Genomic DNA, 19,570 nt, shown 5'->3' with positions numbered 1-19,570 from the left:
CCTGTCTTTCCAAAGGCCCTAGCGTCTACTCTTGTATCTTCACAGACCCCAGGCAGGCCCCGTCATCACCTACCTGGTCATATGACCAAACATATAGCCCCTATCTGAGCCAGATGACGTCTCCATCCATACATTCCACTGCCCCTCTCTCCTCCACCCGCGCCACGGGGCTTCCTGCCATCAGTGACGTGTCAAGACGCCTGCCAGGTAAATCATTTTTGACTCCTGCACACGCAGCTGTGCTGCTTTTTGTGAACTGTTTCTTTTTGTAGGAGGAATAACTTTGGGGATTCTGCAAAAGTTTGATGAGCATTGAGCAGAGTGCTGGGAGCTCAATGCGTGAATGAATTCAAGTCGCCTTTGTGTTCTTCATTTACACCTGAGCAGGATTGCAGAGAGGCCTTTGGGTTCTGCACATCAAAAACAACCAGCAGGTCTGCTGTTTATCAAGTGTTATTGAGGAGCGGGATTGGACGCAACTTTTAAGAGTAATGATAATGATGGTTCCGCTTTCTGTTGTGCTAACAGTGTATGGGGGAATTGGCAATACAATGTGAATGTGCAGAAAGGCCAACTTGATGTTCTGTACGGCTGACAGGAGTCTACACACTTTGGCTGAATATCCTTAGACCAAAAACTGCAACAAATGGGATGAATTTGCAATTAAACTGAAAACTCTGAGGTTCTGATTTCCTTTAATGCTAACAACAGGATGTGTGCATTACGTCAAGATGGGTGACACTGATGGACTGTACCCACTGTCTTGAATGTCCCCAAAGTGACAGACCAAATAGATGATATTCAGCATGCTGAGGTACATTTGCACATGCTTAAAATAGTTTACGCCTAGATAATCCATAGTGGGTGAGAGTGATGGTCTAGATCAGGGGTTCTCAGGTTCGGTTCTGGGGACACCCCAAGTGTTTGGCCAAACTGGTTTCCTCTTTTAATTAGACTCATGTACAGAAACCTTGTTGCGACTTTTACTTCCTCCATAGTTTCACCAGAAATCATGATGGGCAACAACAGCAATCCAATCAGTAGAGAAGGGTTGTGTATACAAAAGCCAGGGACTTAATCAGTGCGAGCATATGACCCGTACTTACCGGGAATTCATGATTTGAGAGGAACAATTGCAACGCTCAATCCCCAGCATAAATGACATTCAAAGACTTTCCCACAACTCTCTGCACCACATAGGCACATGATGATCTATTCAGCGTAGCGCGAGATCAGCCCCGGACATCTAAGGGCTTCACAGACCTGTTATTGGTCAGCCTCACATTTCACTGCTGCACAGTAGGACTAGGCCAGGATCACAATTAGGTAAGAGTCAACCACAAAGTGGGTAGATAAGTGAATCCACATGAACAGAACCATAGACACTATAGCAAGGATTTACTCTACATAGACAGACAGATAGATAGATAGATATGAAAGGCACTATATAATAGATAGATGGATAAACGTGAAAGGCACTATATAACTTATAGACAGATAGATATGAAAGGCACTATATAACAGATAGATGGATAAACGTGAAAGGCACTATATGATAGATAGATAGATAGATAGATAGATAGATAGATAGATAGATAGATAGATAGATAGATAGATATGAAAGGCACTATATAATGGATAGATGTGAAAGGCACTATATAACAGATAGATAGATAGATAGATAGATAGATAGATAGATAGATAGATAGATAGATAGATAGATAGATAGATAGATATGAAAGGCACTATATAATAGATGGATAAACGTGAAAGGCACTATATAACTTATAGACAGATAGATATGAAAGGCACTATATAACAGATAGATGGATAAACGTGAAAGGCACTATATGATAGATAGATAGATAGATAGATAGATAGATAGATAGATAGATAGATAGATATGAAAGGCACTATATAATAGATAGATGGATAAACGTGAAAGGCACACTATAACTTATAGACAGATAGATATGAAAGGCACTATATAACAGATAGATGGATAAACGTGAAAGGCACTATATGATAGATAGATATGAAAGGCACTATATAATAGATAGATGGATAGATGTGAAAGGCACTATATAACAGATAGATAGATAGATAGATAGATAGATATGAAAGGCACTATATAATAGATGGATAGATGTGAAAGGCACTATATAATAGATAGATGGATAGAATTGAAAGGCACTATATAACAGATAGATGTGAAAGGCACTATATAACAGATAGATATGAAAGGCACTATATAATAGATAGATGGATAGATCTGAAAGGCACTATATAACTGATAGATAGATAGATAGATAGATAGATAGAAAAGGCACTATATAATAGATGGATAGATGTGAAAGGCACTATATAATAGATAGATGGACAGAATTGAAAGGACTATATAATAGATAGATGTATAGATGTGAAAGGCACTATATAACAGATAGATGTGAAAGGCACTATACAACTGATAGATAGATAGATAGATAGATAGATAGATAGATAGATAGATATGAAAGGCATTATATAATAGATAGATAGATATGAAAGGCACTATATAACAGATAGATGGATAGATATGAAAGGCACTATATAATAGATAGATGCATAGATGTGAAAGGCACTATATAACAGATAGATATGAAAGGCAGTATATAATAGATACATGGATAGATGTGAAAGGTACTATATAATAGATATGATGGATAGATGTGAAAGGCACTATATAACAGATAGACAGATATGAAAGGCACTATATAATAGATAGATAGATGTGAAAGGTACTATATGATAGATAGATATAGATAGATATTAAAGGCACTATATAATAGATGGATAGATGTGAAAGGCACTATATAATAGATGGATAGAATTGAAAGGCACTATATAATAGATAGATGTGAAAGGCACTATATAACAGATAGATATGAAAGGCACTATATAATAGATAGATGGATAGATGTGAAAGGCACTATATAACAGATAGATAGATAGATTTATATGAAAGGCACTATATAACAGATAGATAGACAGATATGAAAGGCGCTATATAATAGATACAGTAGATAGATATGAAAGGTACTATATAACAGATAGATGGATAGATATGAAAGGCACTATATAATAGATGTATAGATGTGAAAGGCACTATATAACAGATAGATATGAAAGGCACTATATATTAGATACATGGATAGATGTGAAAGGTACTATATAATAGATATGATGGATAGATGTGAAAGGCACTATATAACTGATAGATAGATAGATAGATGTGAAAGGCACTATATGATAGATAGATAGATAGATGTGAAAGGCACTATATGATAGATAGATAGATAAATAGATAGATAGATATGAAAGGCACTATATAACTGATAGATAGATAGATAGATGTGAAAGGCACTATATGATAGATAGATAGATAGATAGATGTGAAAGGCACTATATGATAGATAGATAGATAGATGTGAAAGGCACTATATGATAGATAGATAGATAGATAGATAGATATGAAAGGCACTATATAACTGATAGACATGGACCCCTCGTTCTTTTAGCAGTGCACCACTACAAATAATGGGCAGTAGACCCTTAAACAGGCGCCCATGTGTGGTACAAATTACAGCCCATTAGGCAGATGGAAGCTCGTAGTCAGACCCCCTTGATTTGAACGTGAATGACGGTCTCAGCTACGAGTCGAGAGTGCTGCCTTGGTGACCTCGCCATGTCACTATCCGTCTGTGACGTGTCACTGCCATTCAGAACGGCACAGCTGAATTGTCAGGCAGTTTGACGACTACTAGAAGAGACTGAGGCCGCTTAGGCGTGCCTGCCTGGCTTCATACATTCGTGCGGGGAGGAGGACCAAAGCTAAAGTGCCTTACACCCGCCCCCGTCCCCCTCACCCCCTGCTGCAGGCCGACTTCAAAGGACAGGCTCCCCCCCCCCCCCCCCCACCCTGTCGGTGTCTCTCAGATGGATGCCCAGGTGGCTTCTGTTTTCTTCAGACAAAACTCATTCATGTCTTTATTGAACGAACAAAACATCTAACTTTGAGTCACAGCTTGTTTCCACAGTAAACGCACTTTTAATTTTCCTCACCTATTCATTCGGGAGGGTGGGTGGAAGGGGGCTTGACATTATTTCTAGAGGAAACGTTTAGTCTTTTTTTTTTTTCAGATGGCTTTTTATGGAATAGTTATGTGCTGGCCCGCTTCCATAAACCTGCTGCTTACAGCTGAGGCCGTGTCACTTTTTTTTTTTGCTTTGAAGTTCTTTCTGCCATTCTTGTAGCCTTCAAACAGGCTTCTTTTGTAGTATTTGCTGGCTACCTTATTCACCTGGGCCTGTCGGACCAAGCACAAAGATCGCACACTGCATTTCTTTCTCTTTCGCGGCATTTCCGTGTCTGCCCGGTCCCTCGGTAGATATCATTTGCTCTGTCGCCGCCACTTCATTTCTCGCCCCATCGTGCCAGGACGGTGGTTGTGGTTTGGCACGTTACTCACGAGTTCTGTCTGGCAGCCCCAGCCGCAAGTCCTTCTGTATGCTGGCTTTCATGGTGAGGGCTGCAAGTGGGGAAATGTTTGCACTCCCTCCACAGAAAAGACGAAGTACTTATTTATGTAGCGGATGCTTTAATCCAATGTCACTTCAAATGAACTGTCAACAGCTGATTCTATATTTTTTAAGCGGCGCACCGCCAGGTTAGGAGCCTTGAAGAGCCGTCATTTTATATAGCACCTTTTAAAGTGAGTTTCATCTGAGGCGTTGTATGGGGTTCAATGTACAGTGAATGTAGAAAGTCTCCCGACCCCTTCACTTTGTACACATTTTGTGCTAAAACTTATTTTTTCCTTATCAAGCAACACCAGAATGACAAAGTGACAACTGCAGCATAGAAAGTCACACTGACCACCAGAGAGCTAAAGAACATGTAAAGCAGGGGTCTCCAACCCGTCGCTCGCGAGCTACCGGTAGCTTGCCACCCTTTTCCAAGTAGCTCGCCAAAGGGTTAATGAATCGTACATAAATTTGAAAACTTGATTAGTCAAATTAGGGGAGGGCGATCTTTCCAAACAATCATATCACGATCCTTTTAACACAAAATCACGATCCACAATCTGAATTGCAATCTATCTTTTCAATGTGGCAGACACTTGAGAGAATATCCGGACTCAAACTCATCAAGACCTATGTAACATTTTATTTTAAATATCAAACAAAGTTGAATCCAATTGTTCTCTCGTTCGCTAGCTAAGCGGAGTTAAAGACCACGCCCCGAAGCTGGCGTGTGAGTGAGGAAGGCCCCGCCCCTTTGCCCGCCGCGTGTTTCTTGTAGTGATGAGAAGTTCGGATCATTTTACCGACTCGGACCTTTGAGTCTCGTTCAGCAAAATGAACGAATCCTATTTCGAGTCATTTCGTTCATTTTAGCAAAATATAATTAAAATGTTACCTGTTACCTCCCTAACACATCTACTGCTTACACAAATGTTGATCACACTACAAACAAGACAAAACTATAATGCTATAAGAAACAGAAAATATTAATTAATTGTTTACCTGGGTCTTTAGTCTATGATTCGCTCACCTCGCCTCTTATCTGACAAGTTTTCAGGTTTGAGGCGTTCGTTCATCACGTGACAGCCCAATTAGCTAACCAAGGCAGTCTGAGCCGGAAACAGAATTGATTAGTTCATCTCTCGAGTCTTTCGAGTCGTTCGTTCTTTTGTCACGTGACCACTTACCGGCTCAGTACCTCAGTCAAATACTAACGTAAAATTCCATTTGTTGTATGTTGGATTGTAAATGACTTTAACTCTCCAGTTTTTATTTCATTTTGGGTTACAACTTGAAGTTTAAGTTATCATAACCTTAATATTTTAAACTAACCTTATTCATTCAAATTCAAAATGTTATTTGCTTTTACTTTGTCATTATGTCCTTTTTGACCAATCTTTTTATACAAATATTAGATCAATATGTTAAGTCTGCATAGGAAAAACAATTATTATACCAGGAAACTCAAAATTGGAGTAAAAATGAACACTGCTATAGAATAGTGTACGATTATTAACTATAAGTACTTTGTAATTGTAGGCTTGGATTATTTTATTATATAGCCTAGGGTTTGTTTACTTTACTGATAGACAAAGACAATAAAAGGACAAATTAATCAATAATTTATTTGTAACAGGATTATTTATTTATAAAATAACACACCACAGATCCTCAAGAAACAGTAACAAAATCATAGTGACAGAAATTGACAGACCTTTTTTATTTATAAGAAAATGCGTTTTAGATATTTTTTGATAATTTTATGATAATTTCTCAATATGATCCAACATACAACAAATGGAATTTTACGTTAGTATTTGACCGAGGTACTGAGCCGGTAAGTGGTCACGTGACAAAAGAACGAACGACTCGAAAGACTCGAGGAATGAACTAATCAATTCTCTTTCCGGCTCAGACTGCATACTAGGTTAAGCTTATGGGGCTGTCACATGATGAACGAACGACTCAAACCCGAAGACTCGAGTGATGAACTAATCAATTCTGTTTCCGGCTCAGACTGGTTTGGTTAAGCTTATGAAGTTGCGCAAATGCGCATGCGCAACTGAACAAAATCACTCCTACGAGACGACTCGTTCTTCCCGAGTCACATTAAAGATGAACGAATCGTTCAAGAACGACCCATCACTAGTTTCTTGGATACGCGCTAATAAATCGAACTCTGATACACAGCGAAATGAGAGAAGTCGCAAAATCAACCGGAATGTTCAAGCAAATTCTAGAAAAAAACCCGATCTAAATCCGTTAAGTGGTCCTCTCGTGTAAAGCGGAGAGACAGAGAGACATTGGATTTTATATATTATATCAGGCATGTGCATCCTTGACAGGACTATGGGCCGGATTAGAAAGTAGAAAGATTACGCGGGCCGGAGTACTTCAGGATATATATGTATTTCTGAAAATCGAAAATGCAAGAAGGCCAAAAAAAAAAACAACAAATATTTATTAATATATTATTTAATAAAAACTCTTTATTAATGCGACGATTGAGATTGCATGGTGGTCACAAGCTTATCAATATTAGAAGATATTGTGGACGTGGAAACTTGCAACGTGTTTTCTAGGTGCTCATCAGTAATTCGCGTCCTGGTTTTGGATTTTACGAAGTTCATCCTTCGCATTTATAGGTGCTGCCAAATAGAGTCATTCTTTTCAGAGCAAAAGCTGTGAGCTTTGGAAACTTGTCACGTGGGAAATAGTTTTTATAAAAGTCAAGTAATTCAATATCATTGAATTTTGATTTCAGGACAAGGTTCTCTTGTAGTTCAATTAATTCCATTTGCAATGAAAGTGAAGGTAGTTCGACATCAACATCAAATGGACAAGAGAAAATTTGCAAGTTTGCTTCTTGATTTTTAAAATCACGGAACCTAGTGTTGAATTCTCCACTCAATGAATTTAATTCATTCGCAAACGATTCACAATCAAAATCTTCGTGGTTCGCAAGTGTGGGAAAATGATAAGTATTGCCTTCCTTTAATTGGCTTTCCCAGAGTCGAAGCTTATTTTGAAATGATTTTATGTGTCCATAAGCTCATGAATCATTTGTCCCTGAGTTTGTATTTAGCATTAAGTTCATTTAGATGTGTTGTTAGGTCGACAAGAAATACAAGATCACACAGCCAGGGTTTGTTTTCTAGCTCAGGAATAGGTTTTCCTTTCATTGTCCATGAAAAGAGATAGCTCATTTCTCAAATCATAAAAACGTTTCATCATTTTTCCCTTGCTAAGCCAACGCACTTCACAATAAAATGTAAGATCTTCATGGTCAGAAAGAACATCAGCCAGAAATTCTTGAAATTGGCGGTGATTTAGCGCCCTGGATTTAATGGAGTTTATACATGCAGTTATTGTGCCCATCACATGTGCAAATTTAACTGATTTTGCACATACGTTTTGCTGGTGTATAATGCAATGCAATACCGACAAATCTTCGGTATTGATTTTGTTAGTTGATAATTCAGTTTTTATTTGGGCAACAACTCCGATGTTTGGTCCAATCATCGATGGAGCTCCATTGGTGGATATTCCGCATAACTTTTCCCACTTTAAATCAAATACAGTAAAGACAGTTTTTACTTCCTGGAAAATGTCTTCACCCCTTGTTGTATTCTTCATTGGTTGGAGAGCAAGCAATTCTTCCATACAATTGAAGCTAGCGTCAACTCCGCGAATAAATATAGCCAATTGAGCGGTATCGTTGGAGTCTGTACTCTCATCAAGAGCAATGGAAACTGCTTCAAATTTTGATGCAATATTTTTAATGCTTAATTTTATGTCACTGGCCAGTTCGTCGATTCGTCGGGTTATTGTCCAACGAGAAAGACTTATCTTTTCCATTTTATGGCTTTTCACTGGACACAGATCTTTCGTGACTGCAGTAAGGCATTCCTTGACAAACTCGCCTTCAGAATATGGTTTTGAGTGCTTCGCAATTTTTTCGCTAACAATAAAACTTGCACGAACAATATTGTCAGCTACATCAGTATGTTTGCGGAATAACATCTGTTGTGCCGATACACATTTATTCAAATTTTGTATCTTATCTGTTCTTAGTTTACCTTTGTAACTGTTGTAATTAGCATGTTTTGTATTGTAGTGTCTTTTTAAATTGTATTCCTTTAAAACTGAAATAGTTTCCAAGCATATCAAACAAAGAGGTTTTTCTTTCTGCATTATAAAAAAATAATCGTCAGTCCATTTCTCTTGAAATGTACGACTCTCAGCATCCACTTTTCTCTTTTTTGTTGAAGCCATCTTAATTAGGGTTTGATCAAAAATTCACAAGTATTTGAAAGTATTGAAATGTAGGCCGATATAGCGTGAAACTCGAAACAACATGCAGATTGGTACAGCACTAGCAAAAACCATGAAAAGACTGCGCTATGCTACACACGACAGCAGAGCAGAGAGATGCAGCAGAGTCAACGACTACGTGACTATGAGCTCTTGCACACTTTATACGTGCGACAGTTCCGGACGTGCCGTAAAAGAGGGGGAAGCACGATATAAAGTTCTTCAGAAAGCACTGGCCGCATCATACTATCAAAAATAATCCAACAATACTACAAGAACAAACAGGCATCACCAAGAGGGTTAACGGGCCAGATTCAGTGATATTTGGAAAAGTCGTCGTGGGCCCGTATAAAATCAGTACCCGGCCCGCAGGCCGTAGGTTGCACATGCCTGTATTATATATTAGTAAATCTTCAAACTAATGTGCAGCTAAAGTCTCAACAGCATTCTCAGCATTTCTGGAGCTTAGTAGCGCCAGATAACTAGAAGAAACTTCACCAAGCACCTCTGAAAATGTCTGCTTTGTTTGGGTCTCCATACCTCTGTGAGTCTGACGTGAATGTCATGAAATCAAAGTTCAGCACACGACTGACAGACGAACATTTAAATGACTCCAGGAGAGTGAACCTCAGTGGCTCCACTCCACCAGACACCTCAGTGCCAGTCATCTGACTAACTGAAAAACACATCACACATGTGACTGGACCTGTGAATAAAGTGACACAGTGACATGGGATAAAATGACAAATGAAGAAGTCAGATCTGTGGATTTGGAATTGCATTGTTTTGTTTTGACAGCATTCAGGTTTTAATTCAATAGTGTGAGATACACAAGAAAATGCATACAGACATACAGAATGCACTTGCAGGTGAACTCAATATTTTGTTGTGAGGTTTCAATGCAAAATGACTGATGGTGAGTTGTGAGTTGTGGACACCAACATTTTGTAAATGTTCAGGCAAAACAAGCGTATTCAGTTTGTTTGGGTTGAAATAAGTTATGAGAAAAAATGTTAGAAAACACGAGTAGCTCTCGGCCAGTTTCATTTTGTAAAATTTGCTCTCGGTGAGAGGTTGGTTACCCCTGCTGTAAAGGATGTCACTACCCACCAGAGAACAGAGAGTCTGCTGTGCCCCTTCTTATGTAATTGTTTTGTATTACAATGCCAGATCAGCCTGTCATTGAAGCGGACCCCATTATATAGTACCTTTCATAATGTTTGGGACAAAGGCACCTTTTTTCCTTGATTTCCCCCTCTGCTACACAGTTTAAAATTACAAATCGAACAATTCAGACATCGTGATTAGAGTGCACACAGCAGACTTTCATTTTGCGTGCATTTCAGTCACGCTGCTCTATTTCTACACGGTGCCATCTTGATGTGACATTAATCTGCAGGCAGGTCCTCCAGCATGCAGGGAAAACCTGGGTGTTAGTGGCAGGATTGGCACTCCAGCTACCATAAGAAACCTCACACTCTTCAGTGTGGTGCTGAGGTGTCACCTGCTGTGCCGCTGCACTTGGATCTCAATTTGGTGGTTCGTTGTGTGGTGGATGCGGCAAAGCACAGCATAACCTCCTCCTCCTCCTCATCCCCCAATTCAGGGCACCCTAATGTTTGGGACACAGCAATGGCAGGTCTGTTAAAGCAGCCGTTATATTGAGGACTTTGTCACATATCCCAGCATGCGATGACTGCTAGAAGTCTGCGATTCATAGACGTCACCAGGTACTGAGGGTCTTCACTGGTGAAGCTCAGCCAGGCCTCTAATGATAGACAGATAGATAGATAGATAGATAGATAGATAGATAGATAGATAGATAGATAGATAGATAGATAGATAGATAGATAGATAGATAGATAGATAGATAGATAGGATTATTAATCCCAAGGGGAAATTCCCATACTCCAGCAGCAGCATACTGATAAAAAAAACAGTCTGTAACTGAAGCTGCTCTTCTGTCTGGAGATGATCCTGTTCAGTGGATGCAGTGGATTCTCCATAATTGATAGGAGTCTGCTCAGCGCCCGTCGCTCTGCCACAGATGTTAAACTGTCCAGCTCCATGCCAACAATAGAGCTTGGCCTTCCTCACCAGTTTGTCCAGGTGTGAGGCATCCCTCTTCTTTATGCTGCCTCCCCAGCACACCACCGCATAGAAGAGGGCACTCGCCACAACCGTCTGATAGAACATCTGCAGCATCTTATTGCAGATGTTGAAGGACACCAACCTTCTAAGGAAGTATAGTCGGCTCTGTCCTTTCTTACACAAAGCATCAGTATTGGCAGTCCAGTCTAATTTATCATCCAGCTGCACTCCCAGGTATTTATAGGTCTGCACCCTCTGCACACAGTCACCTCTGTTGATCACGGGGTCCATGAGGGGTCTGTGCCTCCTAAAATCCACCACCAGCTCCTTGGTTTTGCTGGTGTTCAGGTGTAGGTGGTTTGAGTCACACCATTTAACAAAGTCCTTGATTAGGTTCCTATACTCCTCCTCCTGCCCACTCCTGATGCAGCCCACGATAGCAGTGTCGTCAGCGAACTTTTGCACGTGGCAGGACTCCGAGTTTATTGGAAGTCCGATGTATATAGGCTGAACAGGACCGGAGAAAGTACAGTCCCCTGTGGCGCTCCTGTGCTGCTGACCACAATGTCAGACCTGCAGTTCCCAAGATGCACATACTGAGGTCTGTCTTTAAGATAGTCCACGATCCATGCCACTAGGTATGAATCTACTCCCATCTCTGTCAGCTTGTCCCTAAGGAGCAGAAGTTGGATTGTGTTGAAGGCGCTAGAGAAGTCTAGAAACATAATTCTTACAGCACCACTGCCTCTGTCCAAGTGGGAGAGGGATCGGTGTAGCATATAGATGATGGCATCCTCCACTCCCACCTTCTCCTGGTATGCGAACTGCAGATAACTGCAGTTAATGCGGCCATCTTCAGCTCCGGTTTGTTCCCTTCAGTTTTCCAGCATGTAGAAGGCCTGCTCAAAATTAAAAATCAAACAATTCAGACATCGTGAGAAAAGTGCACATTGCAGACTTTCATTGAAGGGGATTTGCTGACATTTTGGTCACACAGCCCTTTTTCTACACGGTCCCCTCATTTCAGGTCACAGCAATGGCAGGTCTATTAAAGACGTTGTCATAGTTAGGACTTTGTCGCATATCCCTTCACTGTTTGAACTGTGCGATTCTCAGACATCAACAACAACATTTGTTTCTATAGCACATTTTCATACAAAAAGTAGCTCAAAGTGCTTTACATAATGAAGAAAAGAAAAATAAAAGACAAAGTAAGAAATTAAAATAAGACAACATTAGTTAACATAGAATAAGAGTAAGGTCCGATGGCCAGGGAGGACAGAAAAAACAAAAATAAAATCTGCAGGGGGTCCAAGGCCACGAGACCACCCAGTCCCCTCTGGACATTCTACCTCACATAAATGAAATAGTCCTCCTTGTATTTAGGGTTCTCACGGAAGGACTTGATGATGATGGTCATGCAGACTTCTGGCTTTTAATCCATCAATGTAGGGACATCATGACGCTTTGAGTAGATCCACCACAAAGAGACCGGAAAAAGAAACAGCAGAGAGAGTAGGGGTTAGTACGGATTTTAGGGTCTTCTCTGGTGATGTTCTGCCAAGCCTCTAATGCAGCCATCTTCAGCTCCTGCTTGTTTCGGGTGGGCTTGTCCCCTTCAGCATGTAGGAGGCCTGCTCAATTGGATTTCAATCAGGTGACTGGTTTGGCCATTCAAGACTTTTCCATTTTTTTTAGCTTTGATAAACTCCTGTGTGTCCTCAGCAGTCTGTTTGGCTCTTTATCTTGTTGTAGGATGAAGGGGCCGTCCACTGAGTTTGGAGGCCTTTACTGAACTCAAACAGATCAGATATTTCTACACACCTCAGAATTCATTGTGCCATCAGCAGTTCCATCACCAGTGGAGAGAAGTGGGCCAGTCAGGACCTGTGGCAGCCATAACACCCCCAGCATCGCCATGTTTAACAGATGAGGTGGTCTGCTTTGGATCTCCGGCAGTTCCTTGTCGTCTCCGCACTTGGCTCTTGTCATCACTCTAATGTGGTTCATCTTTGTCTCATCTGTCCACAACACATTTTCCCAGAATTCTACAGGCTCTTTAAAGTCCTTTCAGAATTGTCAACAATTGTCCCTAACATTATAGTGCTCTGAAATGGGGGGGGGGGGGGGGTGCATGTATTAAAAGTGTTGTCATTTCTGGATGCTGTCATTGACGTGTATGCAGATGCCCTTAAATGAGGGTCTGCAGTGTGCGCTTTAATCAGGAAGTGTGAATTGTTTGAATTGTAATTTTAAACTGTGGAGATGAGGTGGAAATCAAAGAGAAATGTGTCTTAATATTTAAACAAGGATGATGTTGACGGCGGCACGGTGGCGCAGTGGGTAGCGCTGCTGCCTCGCAGTTAAATAGTAAAAAAAACTAAATATTTTTAGTTTTTCTGCGGTGGGCTGGCGCCCTCCTCGGGGTTTGTTTCCTGCCTTGCGCCCTGTGCTGCCTGGAATTGGCTCCAGCAGACCCCCGTGACCCTGTAGTTAAGATATAGCGGGTTGGATAATGAATGGATAGCGCTGCTGCCTCACATTTAGGAGACCCATCTGGGTTCGCTTCCCAGGTCCTTCGCAGGTCCTCCCCCAGTCCCTTTGTGATTATTGAGCCCACCGGCGTGTTCTTCCTTCTTCATGATATTCCAGACAGTTGATTTATGTTTGCATGTTCTCCCCGTGTCTGCGTGGGTTTCCTCCAACAGTCCAAAGACATGCAGGTTAGGTGCATTGGCGATCCTAAATAGTTCCTAGTGTGTGGTGGGTGTGTGTGTGTCCTTCCCGGGGTTTGTTCCTGCCTTGCGCTCTGTGTTGGCTGGGAGCAGCAGCAGACCCCCGTGACCCTGTAGTTAGGATATAGCGGGTTGGATAATGGATGGATGATGTTGACGTCCAGAAAAGTTAAGTCCTTTTTCCCAAACTGTAATCTGGCCATCCTGTTTGTGTGGTTTGTGTGTCCTTTGTGTTTCTGGTCATGAAGTCTTCTGCTGATAGTCATCTCTGACACACACACATCGGCCCCCTGAAGTCTGTTTCTGATCTGTCAGACAGGTGTTTGTGGCTTATTCTTGACCATAGTGAGGATTCTTCTGTCCTCAGCAGCGGAGGTCTTCCTTGACCTACCAGTCCCTTTGTGATTACTGAGCCCACCGGTGTGTTCTTCCTTCTTCATGATATTCCAGACAGTTGACTTATGTCATCCTAAGGCCTTCCCAATGTCTCTGACAGGTTTGATTCTTGTTTTTCAGCCTCATGATGGCTTCTTTGACTTTCCTTGGCACAGCTCATGTTGAACAATGGCAGCTACAGACTCCTAATGGTAGAGTCAAGCTGAGGTATCTTAGGAAGCAGGGAAACCCACCTGAGGAATCGCAAACACCTGTGACGCCAAACATTATGGTGCCCTGAAATGGGGGGATCATGTAGGAAAAGCGTTGTGATCAAAATGTCTGCAAATCCCCTTAAATGAATGTCTGCAATGTGCACTTGAATCATGATGTGTGAATTATTTGATTGGTGGCTCCAGCAGACCCCCATGACCCTGTGTTCGGATTCAGCGGGTTGGAAAATGGATGGATGGATAGTTTTAAACAGTGGAAATAATGGAAAAGTGAGTCTTTGTCCCAAACCTGATGGAGGGCACTGTATGGCAAAATGAACTCTGTTGCCAGTTGCCCATGATTCATCCAATAATTAATGAACAGATATTGTTGGGCTCCTGTTTTTTTTTAAATGTGTTTCTACTTACGGATTTTGCTGACTTGTATAGGCAATGTCACCGTATTCCCACGCATTTCCTTACATCAGGATTTTAAGACGATGCCCATTATGTAAGAGGCAGGCTGGCTCCTGTTTCCTATCCCACCTTTGTTTGTTCTTTCACGTACTGAGGTTCGTACTGTCAGAAAAACAGCTCCTACAGCCACGTATGACGTAAGTCAGATAAGAGCAGGGAGGATTTGCGTGGTTCTTGGTACCTTAATATGCTGCTGAAGGATCACAGGAGGCATTCGGGATTTCTTTAATAGTTCTGGATCCACCACCTTCTTTTATTTATTAATATCATGGCTTATTTTTCCTTCCACACCTTGAAAATATCTCAGAACTTGTTATAAAGCTTTTCTCCTTGTCACCTGTGGACTACTGCAACTATCTACTGGCAGGAGGACCTGTGTGTGCTACCAAGCCGCTGCAGATGGTTTACAGCTGCACAGCACTTCTTAGATTCATCTGGCCGAGACGGCCGCATGTCGCTTCTCTTTTTAGGTTACTCCATTAGCTTCCTGTCGCAGCACGTATTAAATTCAAATCCTCAGTGCTGGTCTACAGACTAGTCGATGAGTCTGTTTAATGGAGACCCTTGTGACAAACTAGTTTTGTGTTCTGTTAACTCTTCACTTCTGATTTTTTTTTTCATTTTGATATACCTTTGTTTAATCCTCGAGGGGGAAATTCTCTTTTCGCATGACCTTCTTTCAGAGTGCAGGGTCAGCCATTGTACAGCGAGCGCCCCTGGAACCATTTTTCAAGTTAAGGGCCTTGCTCAAGGACCCAACAGAGTAGGATCCCTTCTGGTGTGTGATAAGAAAGACACATAAAATACCGGAAATTGACTTGATTTTTTTCCGTATAATTTCTGGTATTTTATAATGTCGGTCGTATAAGTCGAATGTGGAAAACTCATGCTATTGGTCCAAGAGATTACGATATGCTAACGTCCACCTGAGAGAGTAACCATGGAGCACACGGCCTTTTTTCTCTATGTGTGTGTGGCAGTGCGCTGTATCAGTCTGTGCTCCTAACCTCTCTCTATTGTGCCTACGTGACCACACGGTAATACCCAAACTATTCCGATGCAACATTTGCACTGATTTGTGTTTTTTGTATCTCACGCCCTCATACACCTTTATTGTAAGAACATCCCTTGTCTATGATGGAGCATTCAATGTCAATGTCAATTTATTTATATAGCACATTTAAACAAACAGTAATGCTGTGGCCAAAGTGCTTACAAAAATAGAACAAATTAACATAAAACATAAATAGAAATAAAATATATGAACATAAAATAAAATACATAATAAATAGAAGTAATGTTATATACATAAAAAATAGAAGTAATGTAATATAATCACAAAGAGGAAGCCATCAGTATTACTGAAGGTAACTGAATGCAAGTGAGTAGAAAGGAGTCTTTAATCTCGTTTTAAACAGTTCAATTGTAGACGACTCCTTTATGTGATGAGATAAAGAGTTCCACAGGCGAGGCGCTGCAGCTGCAAAAGACCTGTCCCCCTTGGTTTTACACTTGGTACGAGGAACAAACAGAGACAACTGACCAGAAGATCTAAGCACTCTAGATGGCTGATGTAAAACACACAGTTCAGATAAATAGGCAGGAGCAAGCCCATGTAAAGATTTAAAAACTAGCAGCAGGATTTTAAAATCAATTCGAAAACTGACAGGCAGCCAGTGTAAAGAAGCTAAAATAGGAGAGACAGAGTCAGACTTTCTTGCCCCAACCAGAAATCGAGCGGCAGCATTTTGTACCAACTGTAACCTGCGTATCAGAGATTTGTTAATCCCAGAATACAGCGAGTTGCAGTAATCGAGGCGAGAAAAAATAAACGCATGAGTAGCTATCTCAAGATCCCTAGAAGATAAAAAAAGGCTTTATCTTACCTAATAGACGAAGTAATAATACAGTAATCCCTCCTCCATCGCGGGGGTTGCGTTCCAGAGCCACCCGCGAAATAAGAAAATCTGCGAAGTAGAAACCATATGTTTATATGGTTATTTTTATATTGTCATGCTTGGGTCACAGATTTGCACAGAAACACAGGAGGTTGTAGAGAGACAGGAACGTTATTCAAACACTGCAAACAAACATTTGTCTCTTTTTCAAAAGTTTAAACTGTGCTCCATGACAAGACAGAGATGACAGTTCTGTCTCACAATTAAAAGAATGCAAACATATCTTCCTCTTCAAAGGAGTGCGTATCAGGAGCACAGAATGTCACATAGGTAGAGAAAACAATCTCTAGCAAACAAATCAATTGGGCTGTTTGGCTTTTAAGTATGCGAAGCACCGCGGCACAAAGCTGTTGAAGGCGGCAGCTCACACCCCCTCCGTCAGGAGCAGACAAAGAGAGAGAGAGAGAGACAGAGTTTGTTTTTCAGTCAAAAATCAATACGTGACCTTCGAGCTTTTAAGTATGCGAAGCACCGTGCAGCATGTCGTTTCAAGAAGCAGCTGCACAAAAGATAGCAACGTGAAGATAATCTTTCAGCATTTTTAGACGAGCGTCCGTATCGTCTAGGTGTGCGAACAGCCCCCCTGCTCAATCCCCATACGTCAGGATCAGAGAAAGTCAGCGCAAGAGAGAGAAGAGTAAGCAATCTAGCTTCTCAGCCATCTGCCAATAGCGTCCCCTTGTATGAAATCAACTGGGCAAACCAACTGAGGAAGCATGTACCAGAAATTAAAAGACCCATTGTCCGCAGAAATCCGTGAACCAGCAAAAAATCCGCGATATATATTTAAATATGCTTACATATAAAGTCCACGATGGAGTGAAGCCGCAAAAGGCGAAGCGCGATATAGTGAGGGATCACTGTAATAGACATTTGATCAGAGAAGCTGGTTTTTAAATTAAATGTTATTGAAGTGGCAAAAGAAATTGGTAACTGCGCTGCTGCAACAAAATTCGATGCGTCTGAGAAACTGACGAGAGATTGGAGGAGACAAGAAGATGTAAAAAAAAAAAAGTGTTGTATTTTTGAACGGGGTCTGATCTTACGATCGATTTTTCAGGTTTCAAGACCTGACTTATACGCGAGTATAAACGGTAATTGGGAGTACAGTACACCCCCAAAATTCGCGGGGGTTACATTCCTAGAGCACCCGCAAATTGTGAAAAACCATGACTTTTGGATATGGTTAAAAATGCTTTTTAAATGCCTGTTTTTATAGTTTAAACCACTGTCGGGCAACCAGTGCGTGCCGTGGAATTTTCTAGGGGCGCCGCGAAAACTTTTGTAAAATATTTAAAATTGCTAGTGTTTTGAACTTTTGGTTGATTAAAAAGATAATGTTTTAAAAAAAATATTTTATGTGGAAAAACAGATAACGGTTAATCAGATTGTTGAATAAATGAATGTATTTATTTTGAATGCAAGTTAAAATTTTCGCTGTTCACCATTCATCATAATATCAACACCAATGGTGTCAAAAACAAAAGTCTCGTTGTTAGAAGATCTCGCTCACTGTACGGATAGAAGAAGACGGAGCAAAATATCAGAATGAGAAAATACAAACGCTAACATTTCGGCTCTTGCCGACGAGAGAGTATCGCTGTAAGCTGCAGCTCTCACCACTTAATCGTCCCGAGTATTACTATGGAAAAATTAACCTTATTTTCGCTCCTGACACCGCTGATCAACACAGTAAACTTTGTAAACTCAGTGACCTTTTCCAGTTTACCATTTGGAAGCTCTTATCTCTATGAGGAAGGTTTTTCAACACTTGCGGAAATGAAGTCTAAGAAACGCGAGAGACTTCAAATGATCGACAAGGAAATGTGCGTCTGTCTTTCGAAAATTGATCCTCGCATCAATCTCATATGTGCTGAAAAACAATCTCAACGTTCACATTAATTAAATTTAAGATTTATCCTTTGATTCCTTTATTAATAAAATGTCTTTCAAACTTGTAAAATGAACTGTTTTTATTGGCGATTGTCCATAGATTGTGTCGTCACGACTTTATTTATGGGCAGTCCCTCAGGTGCGCCGCAAAAGAAAATTTTTGGACTTAGTGTGCCGCAACTCGAAAAAGGTTGCCTTTCACTGGTTTAAACCCTAAATACAGTATGCCCCCAAAGCATTTTAATTTTGTTGCAAACTCAGCTTAATACATTAATACATTACCTAAAAACAGAATGTAAAGGTAAACCCGTATACTATACGGTACTGTACTGCTATGTCTAGAATGTAAAACACTGATTATACCGCTATACGTACTGTAATTCATGCAAGCACCTGAGGGACTGCCCAAAGAATAACAAAATGAATACAATAACAAAGTAGAAAACACGAGGACACTCAGCTGGAGACGTGTCACAGGGCAGCAGTCAATCAGCAGCAATGAGAAATGAATAACACTCTCGGATTGGTTACTTTCACCATCCCAAACCGCGGTTGCTTCCTGTTCTCTCTACAGCGCAGTATTACCACGAAAAAAGCCCTAAAAAATTGCGGAGGATATTTGCGCTTTCCACTAACAATTAATAGTTAGGTTCTAAGGAAAAATCCGTGAACGACTGAGTCCGCGAACCCTTAACCGCGACTTTGCGGGGGTCTACTGTATAGTTTAATAAGAGTAACCACAGAAGATGTGATTTGAGAGAATCTGTATTGATGTTCGGTTCATATGGTGGCTAGTGAGGAGTGAACATGCAACACCATACAGTTCAATGAAGCTCACTTGACACGTCTACTCTCATAAACTCAAAAACCTCGGCAGAACTTCCCATCTATTTGACACTCAGCTATCGGAAACGTGAACTAGTAGCGCATCATTTTTAAGCGTTTTCCCGTT

The 19,570-nt window shown here is 40.8% G+C and overlaps 1 protein-coding gene across 4 annotated transcripts in view; it reads left to right on the top strand.

Annotated features, from left to right (window-relative positions):
- runx2a (RUNX family transcription factor 2a) overlaps positions 1 to 19,570 on the top strand; it is a 197,605-nt gene that overhangs the window by 146,623 nt on the left and 31,412 nt on the right. For all 4 annotated transcript variants that reach the window (XM_051924441.1, XM_051924439.1, XM_051924440.1 and 1 more), the window contains one exon: positions 46 to 207. In XM_051924441.1, the coding sequence (XP_051780401.1) occupies positions 46 to 207 (162 nt within the window). The remainder of the gene's footprint in view (positions 1 to 45; positions 208 to 19,570) is intronic.

The sequence above is a fragment of the Erpetoichthys calabaricus genome, chromosome 3, assembly GCF_900747795.2.
Source record: "Erpetoichthys calabaricus chromosome 3, fErpCal1.3, whole genome shotgun sequence".
Classification (NCBI taxonomy): domain Eukaryota; kingdom Metazoa; phylum Chordata; class Cladistia; order Polypteriformes; family Polypteridae; genus Erpetoichthys; species Erpetoichthys calabaricus.
This window is presented reverse-complemented; position numbering and strand designations above follow the sequence as displayed.